The sequence below is a fragment of the Neltuma alba genome, unplaced genomic scaffold, assembly GCF_004799145.2.
Source record: "Neltuma alba isolate B1F8T4 unplaced genomic scaffold, ASM479914v2 tig00013580_pilon, whole genome shotgun sequence".
Classification (NCBI taxonomy): domain Eukaryota; kingdom Viridiplantae; phylum Streptophyta; class Magnoliopsida; order Fabales; family Fabaceae; genus Neltuma; species Neltuma alba.
In genome coordinates this window covers 24,364-42,804 of record NW_021637777.1, presented here as the reverse complement: position 1 = coordinate 42,804, position 18,441 = coordinate 24,364, and the positions used below count along the sequence as shown (strand labels likewise).

At 33.4% G+C, this 18,441-nt stretch overlaps 2 protein-coding genes across 2 annotated transcripts; both read right to left on the bottom strand.

Moving 5' to 3' along the window:
- On the bottom strand, positions 1 to 3,129 carry LOC114738330 (root phototropism protein 3-like). The gene is made up of 2 exons (XM_028926366.1): positions 2,273 to 3,129; positions 1 to 757 (listed from the first exon to the last, which is right to left on the bottom strand). The coding sequence occupies exons 1-2, from the start codon at positions 3,035 to 3,037 to the stop codon at positions 185 to 187; spliced, it is 1,338 nt and encodes a 445-aa protein (XP_028782199.1). The 5' UTR covers positions 3,038 to 3,129; the 3' UTR covers positions 1 to 184.
- A 3,847-nt stretch (positions 3,130 to 6,976) lies between these two features.
- Positions 6,977 to 11,453, bottom strand: LOC114738331 (plastidic ATP/ADP-transporter-like). Its single transcript, XM_028926367.1, is given in 6 exon segments — positions 6,977 to 7,655; positions 8,062 to 8,409; positions 8,637 to 8,780; positions 9,060 to 9,314; positions 10,515 to 10,624; positions 10,627 to 11,453. Coding segments are annotated over 6 exon segments (1,869 nt in total). The 5' UTR covers positions 11,282 to 11,453; the 3' UTR covers positions 6,977 to 7,298.
- Between the last annotated feature and the right edge of the window lie 6,988 nt (positions 11,454 to 18,441).

Below are 18,441 nucleotides of genomic sequence, written 5' to 3'. Positions count from 1 at the left end.
TGGGACCAAAACAAAATTCTTCTCATGATCTTATTTCTTACTTGACACCAATTCTGCAAGTCTAGCTAACATCAAACAAAACAAATAAAATTACAATACATACATGCATATATAGACAAGCTCAAAACAAATCCAAACTAACTTGAGCTCTCTCTAGCTCAGACCAGGCTGTGTGTTTCAACTTTCAAGACATAGATTTCCTCCACTTGTGAGGAGTCCGGGGTTTAACGGATGATCTGGTTTTCATGTCCAAAGGAGTTTGTCTAACTTCAAACTCATCTTCTCCTTCAACGATCCCTTCTTGAATCTTGTCCACAGAAGAAGCCACAACATTGACACTTTTACCAAACCCAGTTATCCCAAACTTCTTCCACTTGAAGAAACCCTTCTTGTTCTTCTCCATCATCATCCTCTCCATCTGCACTTGCATCACACTGCACTGGCTCTGAAGCCTGTACACGTCTTCCTTCAGTTTCCTTATCTCCATCTGCTGCGCGTACATCTCCCGCTTCGAGAACGACCGCGCCGGCAAGTCACCACCGCCGTTGGGGCTTCTTGTGCCGCCGAAGGAGCCGCTCCAGTCCACCTGACGATTCTGATGCAGCTTTGTTTGCTCAGAGAAAAGGACTTGGATCACAGCTCTTACAGGCAGGCGTTCGTTCTGAGCTGCGTGAAGTGAGGCTTCTGGGGTTAGTTTCCTGCAATCTATCAGCCTGCACAGACCTTTCCTTTCTTGCTTCGATACCCCTGGATGTGCCTATATACATATATGTATATATATCATCACACCAAACAAATTAAATCACTCTCATGAAAAATATATGTGTAAGCTTTTTATATAGTAGATATCGCAGCGTGTGTGTGGGTCGTGAACTCGACTCGCCCACCACTATGCATCACTTTTCTGCAAATTGAACAAGATAACATGTTATCCTTTTCTCCGGTAGTTTCTGTATTTTGTTTGATACTTGTTGCATGTGCGTAATACAAATCTTAAAAATGGTCTTTGCATATTATATCAAAATGCAAAGTCCTTAGAAGTTTTGGGTATATATATGATTTTCAGCAACTGTACAGAGCTTTTAGAAACACACACACAAACATATGTATACAGCAAAAGGGAGAGTAGTTATACGTACAAGAAAAGGGCTATATATATATATATATGTTTGTATTTGTGTGTGTGAATAGTTATATGGTCTACAATATATGTATAAGAAATGATTGGATGAGAAATAAAATTGGGAGAATTATAATCAGGTCCCAGAAAAAGATTTAATTACTTTAAAAATCATTGACAAATGAAGAATAAGCAATGACAAGTTTAAAGTAAAGAATGATCCAGGTTCATAATAGTCACTTATCATTAAGATTTTTTGGTAATTAAATTTCTTTTCTTAGGAATTTTCTAATGAAAATTGGGAGAGTAGTGCCTTGAAATGCAGGTAATATTATATTGAGGTATCATATGAATAAGACACTACCACCACCACCTTTTAGCTTTATCAAAGCGGACGAAGAAAAAGCCAAAGTAGAAAAAACGAATACATATGATAGGTCGTTACATGATAACCCGCTGACCTAAAGGTCATTCATGCCCATTTGGTTTCTCGCCTCTGCCTCGTACTCCATTTTCTTACTCGCTCCAGAAATCCTTTTCTGATGAAGAGGAGAATCTCGTGGTGGTGACAACACAGGTTACCTATATTATTCTTAAATATATATATTTTTTGTTTTATGAAAATATATAAAATCCTCGTAATTAAAAATCATGACATGTTATTACTAAATTTATTAAAAAAAAAATATGTTCTTAAATTTATTTTCTTAATTTATAAAAATTTAAGACTATTTTATTAAAAATATTTAAGAAACAATTTCTGTATAGAAAATGTGATAAATAATTAAAATTACAATATATTAAATATATTAAATTTAATCATTCATTAAAAATAAAATAGTTATTTGAGAAATAAAATATTTCAATATGCTGCTTTAGAAAAACAATTAAGTTTAAATCTGATTAATTGGCTACAGTTGTTTTCCTTTTACATGTTATATCTCCTTCATCATGTTCATCAAGTATTACTAGTAAATGATCAAAATTGAAATAACTCTTTTCTGGATGATTTCTTTGTATCACCTAACAATCATTAGTATACCATAGTTGTTTATTATTAATACGAATAAATCATCATATTGTAGAGTTAAATGGGGAAAAAGAATGCTTGGTGGAGTTATTTGTGTCGAAGATTAAAGGAAGAAGACATACTTTAAGATAAGTGTCAATGGCTCTGTACAAGCCATCATCGGTAGCTCTGGAATGTGGGGGAAGAGCTCCGGCGAGCGCAACGAACTCCGACAAGCTCAGATTCGCATCGACGGCGGTTTCCGCCAGGTACGCATCCACCAACTTGGCCACCTTCATCAGAGCCACCCCGCTCTTATTACCTCCGTCCACATCTAGCCCCAAAAACCTCTTCACCAATCTTATCACTAGCTCTACATCTAACAGCGTCTCACACGTGTGACTGAACGACGGTATCATTATCTCCTTCAACGACGCCTGATCTAGCTGCCACGATATCCTCTTCTCCAGCTCCGATTTGTAATTCAGCTCCACGCCGACCATATTCGCCGTTCTCAGAAGACGAAGCAGGAAATTGCAAGGGATTGAATCCCTCTCCGGAGGCAGAACTCCGACAAGCGTTTCAACGAAGAATCGCTTCTTCATCCACGAAGCCGTCGCGCTTTCAGGCGATTCTTGGAGTTGAGCGAGGGAGGGTTTGTCGGAGACGCCGTTGTTGTTGCCGCCGTCGGAGAGTTCGGGGAGCCATTTGGAGGCGTAGTGGATGATGATGGAGCCGATTAGGTCCGCACGCACGCCTTTCGCTTTAATGCCTGAAAGGGTTTTGATGAAGTAATCCATGTCGAGTATGCATGCATCCTCGAACCAGCATTCCGACGAGAAATGCGACGGCGATTTTGCTAGCATGGGCTGTTCCGGCTGAGACGTCTTATTCGTTTCAGTAAACATGGCTGAGCTGAGCAGAGTCGTCGCTCTCTCTGATTGTTGCTGTTTTGGTTTTAGTGTGCGTCTTGCACATATATAGCCAAATTTTGCAATGTAAAGGAATGTAAATAAGGTTGTCGGCGAGAGCATTTTACTACCTCTTCCTATTATAAATATATTTAAGACTCCAATTTATTTTATGTTTCAAATCTATAATAATGTGTTCTAAAAAAATACTCTTATTAATTGTAAAGTATTTTTATCAAGTGTAATTCTAATGTATATGATTAAATAAAGGTAATTTAGGAAAGTCAATACATATTTGTTACAAATAACTAACTTAATTAATTTTTTTAAATTAGTTATCTAGCTCTTTGTTAAAAACCGAGTGTTGCATGAAGTAAAAATTTTGAGGTGAAATATTTAATAAAAAATAAAAATCATAGGCAAAATTTTAAGAGGAGACAACAAGGAAAGAAAAATTTTAGATTAGAGAGGTTGGCATCAATGACATGCATGAGATTAATTACAAGTGGGATCAATCATGCGCACTCCAAATACTACCTCTGATCTTAATTATAAGAGTTAGTTGATTAATTTGAGGAGATTAAAAAAAAAAGTTAAGTTAATTATTTGTAATAAATAGATTTGTCTTTCCTAAAATATCTTTATTAATCAAATATATTGGTTAAAACTATTATTGTTAGAAGAACTACATTAGAAAAAAAATGTATAAATATGAGAGATAAAATGGATTGGAGTCTTATATTTAGGCCAAAATAAAAGTCAAACAATATCTTATATTAAGGACAGGAGGTAGTATAAAAAAGTTGTGTTTCACTGTACAACAAGATTATCATTTGCAAGAGAGAGAATTTTGGACATGTAAAACACAAACCTATTTTTTTTCCTCTCTCTCTCACACACACTCTCTAGTTGAATTTTAGGTACCAAAATAATGGGGGAGCCATTAGTTTTTATTAGTAAAGATGTAACTCCTATATATCTATTTCATAATGGTATAGATTTAAATCTTCTAGATATTAATATATAGACATTATGAATAAGTAATAAGTAAGTACTCCACTAGTAAAAATGCCTTTTAAATTATTACCAAAAAATTCTTTTTAAATTGGGGGAGACCTAGTGTGGTGTTTCTCATGAAGTTTCATAGCTCAACTTTTCTCACATGAGCAAAGTGAATGCAGGTGGGAATAATTTGGAGAGAGGACCACGTAGATGGTTTATTCCTTTCCTATGTATGAAGAGGCCAAAATTGCTGCTTTATATTATCCCCCATGAACAACAAAACTAATTATGACACATTTTAACGTGAATTGACTCTGAAACACACATTTTTCTTCGCTCCTTATCTCTCAAGCATTGCGTAAGGAAATTGGATTTCTTCTCTCTGTTCATACCATTCCAAGCCATCCAAATAGGATAAATCTACTGTTTTTCTATCCGTTACTTTTGTTTCCCTCCTTATATTAATAACAACACAACGTCCATATAGCTTGGGGATCATGAATTCTTGTTGTTTGGTAGCAGTAAAAATTCGTTTGGATTTTGTTTAGAAAACAAGAAGGAAAAAATAAGTGAGGGGCCAAAAACAAGAAAGGAAGTATTTGGCATTTGAGAAAAGTGTTTTAAAAAGCACTTTTTGGTAAATCGAGATAAACTCCTTTACATATTTACTTCGTATACTGTAAAATCACTTTTAAAACCATGATTTAGGTTTCATCCAAATATTCCCAAAAAAAGAGACCATTTCTAATCAATTCACTTGTTTGGCTACTCCAGAAAAAAGCCCTTTTTTCCGTCTTGATAGCATAAAACTTTTAAGGTTGTGAGTTTAATTCTATTTATAATTTCAAATTGTTACTGTCTAACTTTATAAATAAAATTTTTTTTTGCATTTTATAAGACAAAATTTTTTTCATATATTTATTTCATACAGTAAAAAATCATTTAAAATAACCTAAACCCATATGTTACGTGGGATGGGGAAGTGAGCGCGTTGCATGTATGACAATTGACCACCATGCGTGCTCTCGTGAACATGCTGATTATTTGTTGGTTTTGAAGGAGACGACTGCTTCCCTGACACAATGGGCCCACCGCATTTATTAAAATATTCTATCCAGCCCATTATGGTTTCTTGCCAACCCTCAGATGGAAAGCGATTGAAGCTTGTATCAAAAAAAATAAAAGCGATTGAAGCTGTTTTAATGGGCCACGTGGCCCAATTAAGTTTTCCTGCTTCTGGTGTCCCTGAGCACCTGACCCAGGCTCATAAGCCCATGGGGATGTCCAGTAAGACCAGCCTGGGCCTCATAATTAATGTGATGCTCCATCCGGATTCTCATTTGTATGACCATGCAGGGCTTTTTAAGCCCATCCAGTTAAAACTTTGAGGTCTTAACAAAGCAGGCTATATTAATTTCCTATACAATATTTAATTTAATGTGTCATTTTGTAATATTAAAGCAAATTCAAAAATTTAAACAAAAAATCATGTTAGAAAAAAGCTACTTTCTATTTCTCTAAAATTTTCAGGCTGGCAGCACCTTGTTACCAAGAGTGGGATAGAGCGAGTTAGAGGTGCAGCTGTTGATAGGTTTATTGAAGCAAATGAACTCTATTTTAACTGATTTTTAATCAAATCCTTATATATCTTTTTATCATGTGTTTATAGTTTTACTTGTTTTTAATCATATCCCTATAGTCTTTTTCTTATCAGGTTCTTAGAATTTCATATAATTTTCATAAGATCTCAGTAATTTTTTTTCCCTTTTCATCAATCACTTGAGATTAATTAAAAATTAGGCAAAACTATGAGAATGTGAAAAAAAGAAAAAATAAAAATCTAACAAAAAATTATAAAGACTTGTAAATTAATTATCCCCTTTATGTTCTAATAAAGTTTGCACTTCAATGCTTCATTTTAAAAGATAACGGTAAAATTGAAATATATTTTATTGATTGATTCTGTAAAAATAATTTTTTTATTATAATTATATATAGAAAAAGTTAAACTACTTGAATGAAAGCTTTTAAAAAATTAAACTAAATTGTCAGATGTATACAATTGACTGAAATCAAAATCCCTTCTATTGAGAATCATTCGGCAATCCCTGTTGAGTAAAGATGGAAATAGGCCAGGCGGCTTATCAGTGGCCTCTAGCCTGGCCTGTTCCAAAATTATAATAGGCCCAGCCTTTTTGAAGACCTGTTTAATCTAATAGACTAGGTCTAGACTTTTGAAGAAGCTTGTTAAACCTGTCAAGCTTGGTCTAGCCTGTTTATTTGTCTTAATTTTAATTTTCTATTTATATTTAATCTTAATCGAAATTTTAACACGTAACTATAACTTATTTTTGATAATATTAATTGCAATTAAGATTTAAAATGATACTTATGACATTAAAATTTAAATAAAAACAATCTTAAAAAATAATTTTTTTCTCAATATGTATATTTTTTCCATTCGTCCACGTATATTTTTACCATATGCTGGTTAAAAAACATATTTTTAATTATGTATTTTAAAAATTTTAAAACTACATGCCTTTTTAACAGGCTCAAACCAGGCCAGGCTTTTGTACAGGCCACACACCAGGCCTGTTAAAGACAAAACCTGATCTAACTTGACCTCTTTCCGCTCTTACTGTTATTTATTTATTTATTTCTTTCCACCCCTACCGTTGAGCAGACGATTCTAAGACAAAACGAGCAAAGGAAATGATAAGATTGAAGAGGCCGAAAAAATCAATATGATTACTGAAATATCAATTTTTTCAGTGAGATGTGTAATATCCTCCACCAAAAGTGGAAAATAATTTCCCCCGAAGGAAAAATATCAAATATTGAATTAGATAACCACAACATAATTCATCCAATGCAGCACACAGTAGTAAACATGAGCATCTGATTTGGTGAATTTAGTGAGATTCTGAGGACTTTCTGTTACCTTATTCCACCCAAAGTGGTAAATGTTACTGCACAATATTCACGCCATTCAAACCAAAATGCAGAAAAAGCAAACATAGATACAAGTTCTTCCTTTGACCAAGAATCATTGTGATTCCACAAAACAGGATACAATGAGAATAATGAGTAAATCAATTCGACAAAAAAATTTTAAAGCGCTCAAAAGAGTCACCAGGCTAACTTATTCTATAAGCAAGAGTATCAACCTACAATAAATCGTTTAACCTAAACTGATCTCCTCAGTTCTTCTTGTTCTTTCTGCTTCACATTACTTTTCCAGGAAGAGAAGTATCTAAATGTTGCGAGAAGTTGGTGTTTCGGACGGACTACTCGATGAGTCGCTCAGGGGCTGCGATCCGCTTCCAAGAGAACCATTCCCGGATTCATTTTCAGCCACCACCGGTATCTTAACTGACGCTCTTTCCATCTCTTTCTCTAGCTCTTCCTCTTGGCGCAATGCAGTGAACTGGGCGTCCAAAGACCTGGCTGCTGCTAACCAGGCAAGAACAATCACAAGAAGCACCCCTCCCAGATATGGAGTCGAATTTGCGAGGGACCCGAAGGTCAAGATCATAAATTGCTGAATCAGAGCACCTCCAGATTTCCCCAATGGGTTGCAAACAACATCAATGGCCGCCTTCCCTTTAACCTATATATAGCAATCAGCAAGCATGTCAAGAGCAATGAAGATAAATTCAGATAAGAAGCATGCTGGATTTCCACATGGCAGCCTTATTATCCAATCAATACAAGATAAAACTGCACAAATTCATAGCACAACATGACCTCTTTCAACTCCATTCTCAGGACGGAAAAATTCAGGTAAGTTTCTTGAACGTACATATGCTAGATCACGTGAACACTTTTTACAGCTCAACATCACATTCTTGATTCTTCCGTAAGAATTTATGCCATGTGATATGCTTTGATTGAAAAAGCTAAAACTAACCAATTAAGAATTAAACCTAAGTTTTTCCATATCAGGCATTGCAGCTTGAAAGAAGGTCATTCATGTTTGGTTTTAAGAACGATTCAGAAGGGAGAGAAGTCCAAACCTTGGTATCCTCATCCAAGGGTATGTAAGCCATTTCCTTGCAAGGATCGAATAAGCTGTACTTAGCACTCTTGCTGAAAATGTTCTGCATGGCACCAACATATACAGCTGCAAGAAGAGGAGTCATTCCGAATTGTGCAAGAGCTGGTGCAAGTGGAGCTCCGAACAGTATAAGAGAAAAGAATCCAACTCCTGTCAGAAGCAGGACTGTGGGTGTGATCTTCGCGGCAACTCCCCATCCGTATTTGTTGAAGATAAATTGGCTAAGAAGCATCATTGTGAATGTCATGATTCCAGTTGCGGTTGAGAAGTCTCCCATAAAAGAAGAGTATTCATTTGGACTAGGGAACTGCAGAATTTTTTCAAGGGAGAAAGCAAAAGGAGGGGTATGATCAAATCGCCAGTTATGAAACAAAAGCCAAAACAGAAATAAAGTCATTTGACATTGGAAAAATCTTTAGCTCCTCGTGTTCGAAGCAGATTTTCTAGACAAATCATAGCATGAGAAAGAATTTGAAAACTGGATAGTTAACATCCAGAAAGACATTGCACTAAAGCTTGTCCTTTGATATTTACCTGGGCTTTGAGCTTTGATTTCCATGTCACCTCAACAAGGTTAATGCTGATTCCGTAAGCAACCACCAAGGTTGCGAGATCTCTAACATATTTCGAAGATACCAAGAATTTCAAGCTCTCCATTGTTCCCATTCTGACCTTTTCCTGTATAGATATATTGCAGGGGCAAGCTTCGGTTAACTTATTTCAGAGGAAGTAATGTGTTTCATGATTTATATAAAACCATTCTAACATCTAGGGCATGGAAATAATTAAAAAATGTGGCTGCGCCTGCTTGTAAGCATGTATAGTGATAGCGGGTGAGAGAGAGAGAGAGAGCATAGTTTGCACCATTTTAACAGCAAATGATCTATGGATAACTAGAAAACTGCTATATAATTTTGCTTTAAAAGACTAAAGTGAGAAAGACTTGTATAAAAGTACCTTCTTCTTCTTGCTTCGTGTTGGAAGAGGAACATGTCTATTCACCCACCAGTACAGGAAACAAATTGCAGCACCCAGAAGCACCACAATGCTCATCATCCCTTTTAAAGATACGGCCCAACCATCAACTCCAGGACCTAAGTTCTGCCTCAGATTAGAGAAGTATTTCACCGTCCGACCAGAGAATATAAGGGCAACATTGGCTCCTAATCCAAATAAAGGATAGAAACGTTTCGCTTCCTCAACGGTAGTTATCTGCAGAAACAGCAAGGTTTACTAGCGTTATCCAATCAGCAAATCCAGGCACTAGCCCCATGATAGACGAAAAATTAAGCAATAAAGACATCTAGAATTTGAAAACTGACATGTTAACAACTAGCAAGATTGGCCAAAAGAACACAACCAGTAAGAAGAATCCAAAGCAAGTACTGTTCTCGCAAAAATATTCAAAATAAGTCATCTGACAATCTTTTCATTCAGCTAAGAAGCTGACAGATATAATACACGAGGAAAGAAAAGAAGAATTCAAAAACTGCCACAAAATCTTACGCATTTTTCTTCATATTAACATGCCAATTATAATGGTAGCTTTTCATCTCTCCTTTCATGTGGAAAGTCAACTATGGCCCTTGTTAAAGGGCATAAAAGATGAATTGATGATAAATAGGGAGTCATCTTTACAATATATGACAATGTGTCAACAACCAAAAAAACAAGGGAACCCTTAATATTTAGAGCAGAATATCAACTGCGTAAATTCAATAGTTAGATTGAGGAGAATGATATATATGATGAAAATGATAAACCGTCATCCACAAAGATTGGCCAAACCCAGTGCAGCAACATGACCGTGTTTTTCTTCATATGCTCTATCAAGTAACAAACAACAGAAACTCAAATAACACTGATAACTCTACAATAGGACCCAGGGCATCCTTTAAGATACACAAAATAATCCTTAAAAGAAAAAAAACTGACCCTGAAAACTGCATAGCAGATAAGGATTTGGTGTTAGCAAAATAAAGAATAAGGAATTGTTCAAAGATATTATAAAGTAATTCACCGTATAAGACAATCCACGGAATCTGACCAGCCAGCCCAGGTAGAAGAAAGAGGATTTAACTAAATGAACATTCAAACCAGGAGAAAAGAAATTAAAATTCAAAACTGCGTACAGATGCCAATAGGAATCGATGAAAAGTAAAATGATTCATTAGCCGATGATGATAGGCAACCTCGTCAGCAATTCAGCCAAACAGTTTCAATTAAGAGATTTCTCATTTAAAACAGGAGGAAGCAGAATATGCCCACGTGGGATCCTTACACAGGTAATGAAGATACATGTGTGGGATATCATATCAGAAACCAAATCACAATGCGATACAACAATATGCTCTTATCACACAATCAAGATAAAACACCAACAAACAAGGCCAGTCCAAGAGATGAATATACCTGATTGGCGAACCCCCAGAAGAGCACTGAAATCACCACACTTCCCCACAATTCAGCCATGACATAGAACAAACAAAAGCTCCAGATTCTCATAATAGCGAGTGGACCAAGAACCTAGGCCCAAGGATGTTGAGAAGCTTATCTGCGAATGCTTGAGGGTGGATATAGTTGCTAAGAGGATAGAGAACAAATCCAAACGCCCCAAAGAAAGCGATGAAGGGGACAATAACAGTATAGAACAAAGCTTGTTTGGGTAGAATATCAGCTAATTTTGTGTATAACAACATAAACCCAACAGCCATAGGCAGATTCACCCAAGTTTTAAGGAAAGGAATAATCTCGGCACTACTTCCTCTGGCGGTCACAACCAGAACATCCTTTGTGTCTCTGAGGATTGTGTAGTTGAAGAGGATACAAAAGAACATCATCCCAAGCGGTAAAATCTTCTTAAGGGTAGCAACCTCAATACCCAAGAATTTTGGTTTTTCAATTTCGATTTCACTGTATAGGGGCTGCCCATCAGCAGCAGCAGCAGCAGCTTCGGCCTTACAAATGAAAAAATTTCTATTCTTTTGGAGAAGGCTATTGGGTTTTGAGGCAAAGCCATGAAATTTTTGGAACCCATTTGTTGATAGAGAGGAAGCACCAAGGATTTTGGGTTTCGGAGAGAAAAATCTTTGCCTTAAGCCCTGTGATGGGTTTAGAACCCTATTTCTGGGATTGGTAGGAAGAGAGAGAAGCCCTCTCGTCTGAAGAACAGCGTCCATGTCTCCCTCTTAGGTCCCTTGAAGAAAACCAATAATCTGATGCTTCAAGAAGAGAGCATAAAGAGAGACACGGATAAGGAGGGCAAGGATAGCGAGAGAGATAACGCGGCTCAGGGGAGGCTGGAGAAGATGGTTTTCTCAAAGGAAGAAGGAGAGTAAACAAATATATATCTTTTATACTCCTCTCTGACCCAAAACAAAAAATATTAGCAAAAAACCTCTTTTTTAAAAAAGGGCTCAATTCTAATAAGAGCCGCAGCGGCTAGGTTAACTCAATCTGCTGACAATAATACAGACAAATTTTCTCATATGAAATTCACTCCCACAAGTTGAAGCAAGGCTGGCTCTGAACGGGGGAGTCAAAGGCTAAACCGAGAAAAGCTATTACACTTTGCTAAAATTAGTTCCTTTATTATGTTTGTTACTGGAAATGAAATGAAAACATGAAATATCCAAATAATGCCACTAAATTGTAGGCGAGATTATGGATCGCATATGGTGTTTAAGAAATCTAAATGATGGAATCGGTCCGAGAGAAGGGGGAGGAGAGAGAGAAAACGGCAGGGAATTAAAAAAGAGCATCCGTAGCCCGCAGGATCTCCGTTTCCCAAAATCTCCCTGGAGATGAGCCAATTGCTCAAAAACAACTGTAGATATTTTGAGACTCACGATCACAGGATTCAGAGCACAGGCTTTGAAAAGAACGTGTGCGATTGAAAACCATGGAACGTGAATATAAAAACTCATGGCTGTCTGATCAAATACCTTGGGGTGGCCCCATAAAAAAGGCAAGAATGCGCTTTGCAAATTGCAAGCACAAATTGTCCCTCTTCCACTAATGTCCTTATTGCAAACTTTCATCTTTTTATTTTTTTTGGGCCAAAATTCATCTTTTTATTTCACCTCATAATAAAAACTACTCCCACCATTTTAAATAGAAGTCTTTTTTTTTAGTCGCATGTATCCTTCTATTTGGTGGTTCACTGTATTATAAAAATTAGTTTCTTCTACTAGACTCAACTCTCATTTATATAAAAATTATTTTTAAGTATAGCTTAATGTTTCAATATTCTCCCGTCTTTTTTACAAACTAATTTTTTCGTCTTTTTCACTAGAAGTTAACTTATTAATCTTGTTTAGAAACTTATTGATTCTATTTAAAAATTAAAAAATCAACTTTACTCATATTCACACTCATGCTCTAATGAGAAAAGGAGGGAAATACTTTTTTTTGGGGGGGGGAAGAGCATGATTGGGGCAAAAAAAGCAATATTAACAATTAACAAATATAATAAATTATTCTTCCAGGCAGCGTGTTGTAATAAGAACCAAGTATTATTCTTTGAATTTTGAAGTTCCTTATAAAATGGATCCAAAAATATATATATAGCATTTAATGAAAATTTTAAGAAGAACTAATATCTTTTCACCTAAAATCCCTCGTCTACCTGCTTCTGATTATCAATCTTTATTGATATTATATTGTCCATTTCCATCCTCTTCCCATTGTTTTTCTTAATAATTGTGTTTTATGTCGAATTATCTTATATTTAAATGGGAGAAAATATTCCATTGTTGTTTTATTACTGCCGTATATCCTAATCCCTAGCTACTATTTTTGTCCATATTTATTTGTCCTCATAAAGAAAAATAAACATGCCAGGAAGAAGAAAAAAATCCATGTATTATATAAGAATTTTTTTTTTATTTTTCAGTTTTGCCCTTCATTTATCACGGCACTAGTTTAAATTTTTACCCTCCATCTAACAGAGATATCATTTTTAAAAACAAGTAATAAGTATACCTTAAAATTTGGAACAGAATGCTATGCATCTAGGTAGAGACAAAATGAAAATCCAAACCAGAACAAAGAAATAGGGATGGAGGAAGTACATAAAACTCTTTTAATCATATTAAAAGAATAAGGGAACATTAGTTGAATTAAATAGCATTAAAGGGCATTTTGACCCTTAAACTAGTTTGACTCGTTACAACGGAAGCTTCCTTCAAGCATTAAAATAGTAACATTATTTATTCACTACTTACTGATAAATAAGTCTGGAAAATTTTTGCTAGTAAAGTATTTATAGAGGAGCAATTGACGCCCTAAAGTTTAGTAATGTAGAATAACTGGCACTATCATTTTCTTTTTATCGAAACATGTAGCATTATATTTGAGATATTACATGGCTTGTCAAGTATATGTAAAAGGATTTAAAAAATCTATCAACACAAACTAATATTCAGCTGCTAATAACTACCCCTCTGGTCTTATTTATAAGGCAGAGAGAGAAAGCTTTTTTTTTCTATTTGTATGTTACTTCATTAAATTTTTACCATGAATGTATCATATTGTCCTTCATTTATTATAGTGTAGATAGTTGTTTTTTAAAAAAAATTATATATTAAATAGGGATAAAGTTGAAAAGTTGCTATATTTTAATGAAGAGTTAATACAGGTTAAGGTTTTTCTTGATTTACATAAAATATGTTAGAAGTGTCTTATAAATAGGATCAGAGACGCAAGTCAAGATAGACACATACCGACATCATTGCTAGTTAATTGGTAATATATCTCAAGCACTATTAAGCCAAAGGGCTTTTACAACTTCGTTACGATCAATCTTAATAACTTCAGGTTCATTGAAAATTTACTTGTCACGATACCACTTTTCAGAAAGATCAAGGAAACAATTAGATAATTTTTTTCTCTGAAATTAAATAGTAATACCATACGAATATAGCAATTCATTAAACTTTTTCAGTCCTGCAAGGCATTGACATTTTGATAAAATAAAATTCATTTGTTTTACTACACCATTGATAAGTAATACTCCTATATATATATATACACACACACTATTCTATTCCTATTTATATGTAACTTGTATCTCAAATCCACAAATCAAAAAATACATCAAATTGATAATTTTTTTCCATCTTTTGTCCTTATTAAATGAAGGGTATTTAAAATATATATTTTGTATTCTCTCTCACCTACTTAAATCAATAGGGGTAAAATTGGACAAAGCTCATCAATTACCCTACAAATGACTAGTAATATTTAAAAACAAACTTTTTTTCATATAAGTGATTTATAAATAAGAACAGAGTTCTATAAAAAAAAAAAATAGTTGACATATTGATTGCAACAATTCTATGTGCATTGACGGTCTCTCAAATAAATAGTGGTTAAGTGCACAGACAAAAACGTGTGCTTTGTTAGGTTTGAATGGAAGCCGGAAAAAAAAACGTTGGCTAAGAAGAAAAGAACGGAAGGAAAAAAAAATAACACGTGCTCCTAATTGGTCGTCACCAATATTCAACCATTATATTTTTGCTCTCCTTCTTCTTCGCATTGGAATTTTCTTTCACATTTCTGAAATTTTTGTTAAATAATTCCTGTATTTCTATTATGAAAATGACGTTTATAATACTAGTACCTAATTACTAATTGAGCTTTGAATAGGTGGCCAAAAAAACAAAAAAGATATTTGAATGGAATCGCAGACTCTTATTATAAGCCGACCAAATAGCACTCTGGAATGGTCAAATGAACGTTGTTTTCTAGTCAAAAAGGTTACCTTAGTTGGGAATAAAAAAATAATTCGAGTGTGACTATTTATTTTCCTGGCCTGCTTGTGCGGAGACGAATTAAAATCTAAAGATACTCTGATACAATATAGGAGAATTCAAAGATTCCACAGCTTAATCCGAGCGTATGCGCGTGGGGATCTGACCAAGAATGTTGCTTAGTCAATCATGTGAGTAATTGGGAATTAGTAATATTAGTTAACAATCAATATAATAATATATTACTCCTCCAGTCCTTAATATAGGACTCAATTGGTGAGTTGGTTTTGGTTTTAAATATAAGACCCATTTCTCATATTTATCAATTTTCTCTAAATTACCCCTATAGATACTCCTTCAACCATAATCAAGTAGAAGAGGAAAATGAAGTATTAAAAAAGATGATTATGGTATTTTAGGAAAAACGTGTCACATTTCTTATAATTAACTAACTTACCTAACTTCCTTAATCTAATCAAATTAGTTAAATGGGTTTTATATTAAGGACCGGAGAAGTATTATATTAACGTGTTAATTTTTTTTGTCCCTACTATTAAAAATCTTCATGGTTTAACCTTAGTTTTTTTAACTATAAAGGCAAAATTAATACGATTTTTAATTTTTGAAATAAAGTTATATCTAAAAAATTTTTCAGATGCTTAGTACTCCTTAGATTTTAGTGAAAATTTTTGGATCAAATTTATGCTTTAATACTTTCTTAAATATTAAACTGTTGTTATAAATATTAATTTGGTGAACAGAGTAAAATTGCCTTCGGCAAAGGGCAAATTTATTTCCCAATGAAATGTGAGAGTCAGTGCCCCGTGACGCAGGAAAGCGCGGAGACAAAAGCATCGGACTGTGAAAAGTTTTTCACATGATTTTAATTTTAAATTTTTATTACTAATAATATCTTAATAATTATTTTTTTGCCAGATTTAAAATTAATTAACTTATTGTGCTATTGTTCAAACTTCAAAAAGAGATAAACGTTGGGGAGGACTGCAATAAGATTCTAATAAAGGAAGATATTCACATTTCACATAAAAGTCTTATGACAACTAAGGCTGGTAATGACAAGTTAAGAATACAAAATAACATGTTTTAAACGCTTACTTGTTATTCAGATTTTTTTAACAATTATTTTTAATTCTCCCTATAAGCTATGAACATATGTACACTTATTTGTAGCCTTTAAATTTAAATTTATTACTATAGGTAAAATATAAATAATTCGATATTATGTTTTTTAATTAAGAGTTTATGTGAGTTAGGTGCGAGTAATTTACTCAATTAATAAACCAAGTTTTGTAGATCAAATAATGCTCATTTGCGTATTAATAAAACTATTAGTATGAAATTGAACACTATAAGATAAAATCATATATGTCATATATTTAACAATGGGCTCGGGTTTTACTAATAAGTAATAACAAATATACTATATTTTAATAGCATATCAGATAAATTAACTTGAGAGTTGTTGTTGTTCGTATTATTATTACTACGAGTATTATTTAAGAAATACAGGCAACAAGAACAAGCAATTTGAAAACAAGTGAGAAGGAGCAAAGTACAAAAGGGAGATTGCTTATTCTAATGGCACTTGACTTGTATAAGTTAATTGGAAACTGAACTTCCCCACAAACAAACTGGTTGCTTTCAAATGTTTTCTCCCCACAGTCCACTTGAATATCGTATTTTTAATGCTCTGAGTGTTCATGGAATTCCTTTTCTTTAATTTTTTTTTTGTCAGTCAACGTGAGTTTGGTTTGTTTTTCCCCTTATATTGATGGGTTTACTTCTTCTTCTTTTTTTAAATCACGGTAGTTTACCAAATTACTACCTCTACTCTTTAATATAAGAGCTACTTAATTAATTTGAGCATATTAAAAAAATTTGTTAAGTTAATTATTTGTAACAAATATGAGTTAAATTTCTTAAAATATCCTTTTAATTGTAACTATTCTTAGATAGAAAGCCCTTAGTATTTGTAATTAATATGCCCTTAATATGTGTAATTAATAGGGTTACTTTAGAAAATGAATTGTAAATTTAGGAGACAAAATATATTGATGTTTTATAGTTATAACCAAATAAAATTCTGAACTAGGTCTTATATTAGAAATCAGAGATACTATTTCATTGAAAAGAATTAAGAAGTTACAATCTTCGCATTAGGGTGTCATGCTTTAAAACTCTCTACAATTATATTTATGCATTGCACATAGAGTGCCATTGGAATATAATTACTCTGTGATTTGTCTAAATTGTTACAAATAAGTGCATGATCTAGTTAGTCGGCGTAATAACTTTAGAATATATTTAACAGTAAAAGATATATTTTTTTTAAAGAAATATAGTATGCTTATGGAATTAATATAATCTTATAGAAAAGATTTTGGTTTTTTTAAAAATGAAAGTCAAAATGATATTAAAAGATAACCTTACATATAGTTTCTTCATAATATGGCCGTATATAATTAGAAAACATATAGAAAATATTATTCTCAAATCCTATGAAATGACTAATTGATGATGATGGAAGGCTGTCAAATTGAAACTCCACTTGTTGTTGATGTATATGATTTTTAAAGAATCTGTGCAGTCTCATGAAGGCGCCTTTCGCAAATGATCCAATAAACAGCTACATGCAAACAACTGTTCAAGAAATGATTGCCTTTGTCTTCTCATCAGGGAAAGCTATATTTGTACATCAATGTTCATTCAAATGTTTATTGCAACTTTCATGTTGTGGCGTATAGCTTTTTGAAATCAATTACACTGTGCGTAATTTATAAGTAAATTTTTATACATTTTATGTTATACTACCTCCGGTCTTTAATATAAGACCTTATTTAATTTTTATTTTAGTCCTAAATATAAAATCTCAACCACTTTATCTCTTATATTTGTGTACTTTTTTCAAAATAGTCCTTCTAAAAATTATACTTCTACTCAATACACTTGATTAGTAAGGATATTTTAGGAAAAAAAACACCTATTTATTACAAATAACTAATTTAACATATTTTCTTAATCTATTCACATTAGTCAGTTAGCTCTTATATTTAAGGTAAGAGGTAGTATATAGATATAGATATAACTTATCAAAAGCAATACCTTAAATAAAATTAATGAAATAAAAATAATCGGTTTCTATTAGTTCATAGGCCAATTTGAATTAATTTTAATTATCTCAATTCCTATTGAGGGGGAAAGTTAAAAGTTAATCATGATATTTTTCGGTGGGAACTAAATTACTAAAATTTATTAGAAAAGGAAAAAGGAAAAGTAATTTTATCGGTTCATGTTTGTTTGAAAAAGAAAAAGAGTCTTGATTTGTTTTTTGACCTGAAAGTTTTGATAATTGAAGAGAGACAACATTCCGATGTTTTATTTTATACCGTCAACCCCAAGAAGTGATTTGAGAATCAAGTCCTAATCTGGGAAGAATACAAAACTTCACGAGTCAAGATCTTTTTTCATTTGTTTATTTTTTTTAAAAAAAAAGGTTACTAGAAACGATGAGATAGGCAAGAATATTGTATTTGTATTTCCATATGGACCGCACAAAAACTTTATAA

Bases quoted from the DNA above. Each gene is read 5' to 3' on its own strand.
- LOC114738330 (XM_028926366.1), bottom strand. From the start codon at position 3,037: ATGTTTACTGAAACGAATAAGACGTCTCAGCCGGAACAGCCCATGCTA. The intron at 758-2,272 runs GTATGTCTTCTT...ATATGTATATAG, and splicing joins CCATTGACACTTATCTTAAA to GCACATCCAGGGGTATCGAA.